The following is a 10,000-nucleotide window of genomic DNA, read 5'->3' on the forward strand; positions in this document are numbered from 1 at the left end:
ATATGTTGAGTCCATGTCGCGATACACCATATATATGTGGATATGTTTAGTCCATGTCACGATACACCATATATATGTGGATATGTTGAGTCCATGTCACGATACACCATATATATGTGGATATGTTTAGTCCATGTCGCGATACACCATATATATGTGGATATGTTGAGTCCATGTCACGATACACCATATATATGTGGATATGTTGAGTCCATGTCGCGATACACCATATATATGTGGATATGTTGAGTCCATGTCGCGATACACCATATATATGTGGATATGTTGAGTCCATGTCGCGATACACCATATATATGTGGATATGTTTAGTCCATGTCGCGATACACCATATATATGTGGATATGTTGAGTCCATGTCGCGATACACCATATATATGTGGATATGATAGTCCATGTCACGATACACCATATATATGTGGATATGTTTAGTCCATGTCACGATACACCATATATATGTGGATATGTTTAGTCCATGTCACGATACACCATATAAATGTGGATATGTTTAGTCCATGTCACGATACACCATATATATGTGGATATGTTTAGTCCATGTCACGATACACCATATATATGTGGATATATTTAGTCCATGTCACGATACACCATATATATGTGGATATGTTTAGTCCATGTCACGATACACCATATATATGTGGATATGTTGAGTCCATGTCACGATACACCATATATATGTGGATATGTTTAGTCCATGTCGCGATACACCATATATATGTGGATATGTTTAGTCCATGTCGCGATACACCATATATATGTGGATATGTTTAGTCCATGTCGCGATACACCATATATATGTGGATATGTCTAGTCCATGTCACGATACACCATATATATGTGGATATGTTTAGTCCATGTCACGATACACCATATATATGTGGATATGTTTAGTCCATGTCACGATACACCATATATATGTGGATATGTTTAGTCCATGTCACGATACACCATATATATGTGGATATGTTTAGGCCATGTCACGATACACCATATATATGTGGATATGTTTAGTCCATGTCACGATACACCATATATATGTGGATATGTTTAGGCCATGTCACGATACACCATATATATGTGGATATGTTTAGTCCATGTCACGATACACCATATATATGTGGATATGTTTAGGCCATGTCACGATACACCATATATATGTGGATATGTTTAGTCCATGTCACGATACACCATATATATGTGGATATGTTTAGTCCATGTCACGATACACCATATATATGTGGATATGTTTAGGCCATGTCACGATACACCATATATATGTGGATATGTTTAGTCCATGTCACGATACACCATATATATGTGGATATGTTTAGTCCATGTCACGATACACCATATATTTGTGGATATGTTTAGGCCATGTCACGATACACCATATATATGTGGATATGTTGAGTCCATGTCACGATACACCATATATATGTGGATATGTTGAGTCCATGTCACGATACACCATATATATGTGGATATGTTTAGTCCATGTCACGATACACCATATATATGTGGATATGTTTAGTCCATGTCGCGATACACCATATATATGTGGATATGTTTAGTCCATGTCACGATACACCATATATATGTGGATATGTTTAGTCCATGTCACGATACACCATATATATGTGGATATGTTTAGTCCATGTCACGATACACCATATATATGTGGATATGTTTAGGCCATGTCACGATACACCATATATATGTGGATATGTTTAGTCCATGTCACGATACACCATATATATGTGGATATGTTTAGGCCATGTCACGATACACCATATATATGTGGATATGTTTAGTCCATGTCACGATACACCATATATATGTGGATATGTTTAGGCCATGTCACGATACACCATATATATGTGGATATGTTTAGTCCATGTCACGATACACCATATATATGTGGATATGTTTAGTCCATGTCACGATACACCATATATATGTGGATATGTTTAGGCCATGTCACGATACACCATATATATGTGGATATGTTTAGTCCATGTCACGATACACCATATATATGTGGATATGTTTAGTCCATGTCACGATACACCATATATTTGTGGATATGTTTAGGCCATGTCACGATACACCATATATATGTGGATATGTTGAGTCCATGTCACGATACACCATATATATGTGGATATGTTGAGTCCATGTCACGATACACCATATATATGTGGATATGTTTAGTCCATGTCACGATACACCATATATATGTGGATATGTTTAGTCCATGTCGCGATACACCATATATATGTGGATATGTTTAGTCCATGTCGCGATACACCATATATATGTGGATATGTTGAGTCCATGTCGCGATACACCATATATATGTGGATATGTTTAGTCCATGTCACGATACACCATATATATGTGGATATGTTGAGTCCATGTCACGATACACCATATATATGTGGATATGTTTAGTCCATGTCGCGATACACCATATATATGTGGATATGTTGAGTCCATGTCACGATACACCATATATATGTGGATATGTTTGAGTCCATGTCGCGATACACCATATATATGTGGATATGTTTAGTCCATGTCGCGATACACCATATATATGTGGATATGTTGAGTCCATGTCGCGATACACCATATATATGTGGATATGTTTAGTCCATGTCGCGATACACCATATATATGTGGATATGTTGAGTCCATGTCGCGATACACCATATATATGTGGATATGATAGTCCATGTCACGATACACCATATATATGTGGATATGTTTAGTCCATGTCACGATACACCATATATATGTGGATATGTTTAGTCCATGTCACGATACACCATATATATGTGGATATGTTTAGTCCATGTCACGATACACCATATATATGTGGATATGTTTAGTCCATGTCACGATACACCATATATATGTGGATATGTTTAGTCCATGTCACGATACACCATATATATGTGGATATGTTTAGTCCATGTCACGATACACCATATATATGTGGATATGTTGAGTCCATGTCACGATACACCATATATATGTGGATATGTTTAGTCCATGTCGCGATACACCATATATATGTGGATATGTTTAGTCCATGTCGCGATACACCATATATATGTGGATATGTTTAGTCCATGTCGCGATACACCATATATATGTGGATATGTTTAGTCCATGTCGCGATACACCATATATATGTGGATATGTTTAGTCCATGTCACGATACACCATATATATGTGGATATGTTTAGTCCATGTCACGATACACCATATATATGTGGATATGTTTAGTCCATGTCACGATACACCATATATATGTGGATATGTTTAGTCCATGTCACGATACACCATATATATGTGGATATGTTTAGTCCATGTCACGATACACCATATATATGTGGATATGTTTAGTCCATGTCACGATACACCATATATATGTGGATATGTTTAGTCCATGTCACGATACACCATATATATGTGGATATGTTTAGTCCATGTCACGATACACCATATATATGTGGATATGTTTAGTCCATGTCACGATACACCATATATATGTGGATATGTTGAGTCCATGTCACGATACACCATATATATGTGGATATGTTTAGTCCATGTCACGATACACCATATATATGTGGATATGTTTAGTCCATGTCACGATACACCATATATATGTGGATATGTTTAGTCCATGTCACGATACACCATATATATGTGGATATGTTTAGTCCATGTCACGATACACCATATATATGTGGATATGTTTAGTCCATGTCACGATACACCATATATATGTGGATATGTTTAGTCCATGTCACGATACACCATATATATGTGGATATGTTGAGTCCATGTCACGATACACCATATATATGTGGATATGTTTAGTCCATGTCACGATACACCATATATATGTGGATATGTTTAGTCCATGTCACGATACACCATATATATGTGGATATGTTTAGTCCATGTCACGATACACCATATATATGTGGATATGTTTAGTCCATGTCACGATACACCATATATATGTGGATATGTTTAGTCCATGTCACGATACACCATATATATGTGGATATGTTTAGTCCATGTCACGATACACCTATGTGGAATATGGTTTCTTAGTCCATGTCACGATACACCATATATATGTGGATATGTTTAGTCCATGTCACGATACACATATATATGTGGATATGTTTAGTCCATGTCACGATACACCATATATATGTGGATATGTTTAGTCCATGTCACGATACACCATATATATGTGGATATGTTTAGGTCCATGTCACGATTACACCATATATATGTGGATATGTTTAGTCCATGTCACGATACACCATATATATGTGGATATGTTTAGTCCATGTCACGGTACACCATATATATGTGGATATGGTTTAGGCCATGTCACGATACACCATATATATGTGGATATGTTTAGTCCATGTCACGATACACCATATTATGTGGATATGTTTAGTCCATGTCACGATACACCATATATATGTGATATGTTTAGTCCATGTCACGATACACCATATATATGTGGATATGTTTAGTCCATGTCACGATACACCATATATATGTGGATATGTTTAGTCCATGTCACGATACACCATATATATGTGGATATGTTTAGTCCATGTCACGATACACCATATATATGTGGATATGTTTAGTCCATGTCACGATACACCATATATATGTGGATATGTTTAGTCCATTGTCACGATACACCATATATATGTGGATATGTTTAGTCCATGTCACGATACACCATATATATGTGGATAAGTTTAGTCCATGTCACGATACACCATATATATGTGGATATGTTTAGGCCATGTCACGATACACCATATATATGTGGATATGTTTAGTCCATGTCACGATACACCATATATATGTGGATATGTTTAGTCCATGTCACGATACACCATATATATGTGGATATGTTTAGTCCATGTCACGATACACCATATATATGTGGATATGTTTAGTCCATGTCACGATACACCATATATATGTGGATATGTTTAGTCCATGTCACGATACACCATATATATGTGGATATGTTTAGTCCATGTCACGATACACCATATATATGTGGATATGTTTAGGCCATGTCACGATACACCATATATATGTGGATATGTTTAGTCCATGTCACGATACACCATATATATGTGGATATATGTTTAGCCATGTCACGATACACCATATATATGTGGATATGTTTAGTCCATGTCACGATACACCATATATATGTGGATATTAGCCATGTCCATACCAATAGTGGATTAATGTCACGATACACCATATATATGTGGATATGTTTAGTCCATGTCACCATACACCATATATATGTGGATATGTTTAGTCCATGTCACGATACACCATATATATGTGGATATGTTTAGGCCATGTCACGATACACCATATATATGTGGATATGTTTAGGCCATGTCACGATACACCATATATATGTGGATATGTTTAGTCCATGTCACGATACACCATATATATGTGGATATGTTTAGTCCATGTCACCATACACCATATATATGTGGATATGTTTAGTCCATGTCACCATACACCATATATATGTGGATATGTTTAGGCCATGTCACGATACACCATATATATGTGGATATGTTTAGTCCATGTCACGATACACCATATATATGTGGATATGTTTAGGCCATGTCACGATACACCATATATATGTGGATATGTTTAGTCCATGTCACCATACACCATATATATGTGGATATGTTTAGTCCATGTCACGATACACCATATATATGTGGATATGTTTAAGCCATGTCACGATACACCATATATATGTGGATATGTTTAGTCCATGTCACGATACACCATATATATGTGGATATGTTTAGTCCATGTCACGATACACCATATATATGTGGATATGTTTAGTCCATGTCACCATACACCATTATATGTGGATATGTTTAGTCCATGTCACGATACACCATATATATGTGGATATGTTTAGGCCATGTCACGATACACCATATATATGTGGATATGTTTAGGCCATGTCACGATACACCATATATATGTGGATATGTTTAGTCCATGTCACGATACACCATATATATGTGGATATGTTTAGTCCATGTCACGATACACCATATATATGTGGATATGTTTAGGCCATGTCACGATACACCATATATATGTGGATATGTTTAGGCCATGTCACCATACACCATATATATGTGGATATGTTTAGTCCATGTCACGATACACCATATATATGTGGATATGTTTAGTCCATGTCACCATACACCATATATATGTGGATATGTTTAGTCCATGTCACGATACACCATATATATGTGGATATGTTTAGTCCATGTCACGATACACCATATATATGTGGATATGTTTAGTCCATGTCACGATACACCATATATATGTGGATATTTTGCCTTAGCCTTGAATGAACACTTGATGCATATAATCACAGCAGTATGATGATTCTATGTGTCTACATTAAAACATTCTTCTTCATACTGCATTAATATATGCTACTTTCATGCAGAGAGGGACACCACAACTACAAGTGTATTTATGAAACAGTTATTAAGCAGTGGCACAAACATTCATGTCATTTCCAAACAGAAAGTGCAAGATTGTCAGAGACATTTTAAAACAAGCTATTAGTGCACTTTTGTGCATGATGTCACTTAGATGACATATCAAAACAACACTCAATTAAAGTGCACTTTTTGTACAGAACGCCACTACAATAGTTTAAAACAAATAAAGTGCACTTTTGTGCATGATGTCACACAAGATATTTCAATAAGTGTCAAATAAAAATGAGCTGCATAATAGGAAATCAAATCCTTCACTATGTGGTAGGTTCCTGCGGACGTTATTTCCTCCTGTTGTTGACTATTTGTTTCATACGGTGTTGATGTGGAAATGGTTGCTTCAGCGTTTTGTGGGTGTGGCACGGAACGGAAATGTTGACATGCAGAGTTTCAAGCACTCCTTATTCTCTAGCGGGTGACTTTTCAAATGATGCTACAAATTAGCAGTGCTGCTACTTTTTGTAGCAACACTTTTGCCGCATACTTGACATATTACGGTTGTCTGTTCAACATCTTCCCGCTTGAAGCCAAACCACCGCCAGACGATGGACCCCCTGCTGTTTTTCTTGGGAATTAATTATTCCTCCATTTGTTACCAGATTGGCACCTTCTTTCTCTCGTATTACCACTCGCACCGCTAGCATCACAGCTAACTTTACCCATGTCTCTACCTCTCTGCTGGGCGAGGGCGTATGACGTTGCACGCGCGACAGTATGTGACGTATGTAAGAAGGTGCGCTTGTTTTATGTCTCTGTGAGAAGGAGAGACAAGACAGAGTGAGAAGAGCCTGTAGTGTAATGCCTGCAGCTAAAAGCAACTGCCTGAGAAGGTATACTCCAATATCACCATATAGTCATTTTCTATATTGCACAGAGACAAACCTGCGATATATCCAGTATATTCTATATATCACCCAGCCCTACTTGAAGTACCGTGCCAATGATATTTGCTGTATCCCTTCTCCACCTACTTTCAAAAATGTACATTTTGAGCGACTCTTCCTTGACATTATTTGTATGGATTCACCAATTGAAATAGAGATTTCCTCACTGCTGTTACTGCTTGCCGTGCAAAGCTGTATTAACCTAGTTGCAAACCATTGTTCTCAATTAGAATGTAGAAGAACTTATTTCATGTTTGCAGGGATTATTGAAGTAACAAGAAGATGTTGTGTGATGTTTGGAGACCCTGACCTGGCTCTCATAGAGTCAGAGCTTGTTAAAGCCGACAGACACTCTCAGTCATCCCACAGGCTGTGGAGGCTAAACAAGTCGCTCTCCTTGGAAAGCTTTTGGCTGCAGCTTCTCAGAGCTATAAATCGTGCTCTGGGCATTTATTGCTGTTTTCGAAGCATCTCGCCTTTGCGCGTGCATGTGTGTGCGCACAGCAGGACATCTGGCTGTCAGCAGTTCCTGGAAGCAATACTTCCGCGTTCTGCATTTTCCAGGAAAAGTTGAGATTGTTGTTTTTTTTTTGGAGCCGCTTATCCCTTCCTTGATTGTGTATCTGTGTTAAATTACACATTGCTCGAGGAACTTGGCTGTGAGGGATGGTTAGAGTGGTTGATGTGCCTTAAAGCACTTTCATATGTCATGCTTTGGAGCAAGTGTGTGTGTGTGTGTGTGTGTGTGTGTGTGTGTGTGTGTCTGTGTCTGTCTCTGTGTGTGTGTGTGTGTGTGTGTGTGTGTGTGTGTGTGTGTGTGTGTGTGTGTGTGTGTGTGTGTGTGTGTGTGTGTGTGTGTGTGTGTGTGTGTGTGTGTGTGTGTGTGTGTGCGTGCGTGCGCGTGTGCGTGTGTGTGTGTGTGTGTGCGTGCGTGCGTGTGTGAGACGAAGAGAAAGAAAGGCCATGGGGTCATGAAGTTCCAGTGCTTCAGGGTCAAAGTAGCGCTGGGGTGTCATTTTGTGTTCCTGGAGAGCAGAGGCGTGGACCCGTCTTTTGTCTTGAGCGCTGTGAAAATAACCAAGTGTGTTTTGCTTGACTGAAATATCTGACATGCAATACTGCCACATGGCTTTCTTGTCAGTTCAAAAACATATTTCTTTTTTGTTCTGCCTGTTTTGTTTCTTTTGGCAGGAAGGCATTGACCGCAGTTCCTCTCACAGGCCCGAAGAGCTGATGGTTCCAGGCTTTCAGCACTCGGCCCCTCCAAACTTGCCACATCACCATGGTAACTCTCCTCTCCTGTCCTGTCTATTCCAGTAATTAACTGACGCATCAAGTATGGCAGTCATTGTCCATTGCTGTCTTTATCTTATAAATGATGGATTTCCATTACCTCCAGATCTTAATTCATGGAATCTTTCTGCTGCCAAACTTTCTTCAAAAGGCCCTTCCTTCAAATCGACCCTCCCTTAGTCTATCTTTATCTCCCTCTCGGACATTGTCTTCCTTCTGCCTTCCAGATGTTTTGACATATATTACATTCCGTCCAGCACTCTAACCTCCCTTGCGCACCATCATTACAAACTAACGACCATGTGCTAAATCCTGCTTAGCTCCTAGAAAATTCTCAGAAAACCTTTCGGCTATCGTGGAAATCCTTGGAAGCTGAAGAGACGTTGTAAATCGTCCTCCTCCATCTTCTTCCCTGGATGTATGCTGGCCGTGCTAGATACGTGACTGTGTGGTTTGTTTATATAGGCCTGTGGGTCAGCTGAGCCCAGGGGAGTTAATGGAGCAAGTAATACCAGTAAGGGACAAGCAGGTTCATAAACAAATTCAGGAAGTTCAAATGGTTGACATTCATTGGACTTTGGCAACGTTAGTCAAAAGCTCAAGTCTGTGCTCACGTCTTACCCTCTGACCATACTGACGTGCTCATAAATCTGAAAAAAGTTGGCCTACTTTTTTTTTTTTCTCCCTCATTTGGATACGGTTTGGATACGGTTTGATCCACACATGTCAACCAGATTTTGTTTCAGCTTTGTCTAGCGACATTGAAACTGCATTGATGTGCAAGTTGACCATAGTTGACACTAGCATTGTCAGGAAGATGGCGATAAGAGGGGGGCCCACATCTCGTAGTTTTTTTTGACCCTGTGCAAATTAGAGACCATGGTGGGGTTTTTTTGTAGACTACTGGATAGGTAAAGGTTAAATGAATAAAGGCAAAATGTTTGCTTAGATTAGTGCTGCACGTCTTTCTTTCTTTAACATAAATATAGAAAAACACTTTCTGTACATTTTTTTGAAATGATAATTTTTCAGGAAAAAGCTTACTCATTGGTGTGGTATGTGTGTCTGTGAGCTTTAAAGAAAAGAGAGCATGTAGTGTAACCAGAGCCTACTAATATATTCCTCATTTTGACCTGCTCAGACAAGC

General features: G+C 38.4%; 1 protein-coding gene and 1 long non-coding RNA gene across 3 annotated transcripts in view; both read left to right on the plus strand.

The window, feature by feature from the left end:
- The window catches only part of LOC133659429 (uncharacterized), a 236,094-nt gene that overhangs the window by 31,825 nt on the left and 194,269 nt on the right, over positions 1-10,000 (plus strand). The gene's annotated exons all lie outside the window — the stretch shown is intronic.
- Positions 8,755-10,000, plus strand: part of LOC133658813 (large ribosomal subunit protein eL14-like) — a 120,318-nt gene continuing 119,072 nt past the window's right edge. Inside the window, exon 1 of the mRNA XM_062061232.1 lies at positions 8,755-8,845. Within this exon, the coding sequence (XP_061917216.1) occupies positions 8,794-8,845 (52 nt within the window). The 5' untranslated portion in view covers positions 8,755-8,793. The remainder of the gene's footprint in view (positions 8,846-10,000) is intronic.

The sequence above is a fragment of the Entelurus aequoreus genome, linkage group LG10 (assembly GCF_033978785.1).
Source record: "Entelurus aequoreus isolate RoL-2023_Sb linkage group LG10, RoL_Eaeq_v1.1, whole genome shotgun sequence".
Classification (NCBI taxonomy): Eukaryota; Metazoa; Chordata; class Actinopteri; order Syngnathiformes; family Syngnathidae; genus Entelurus; species Entelurus aequoreus.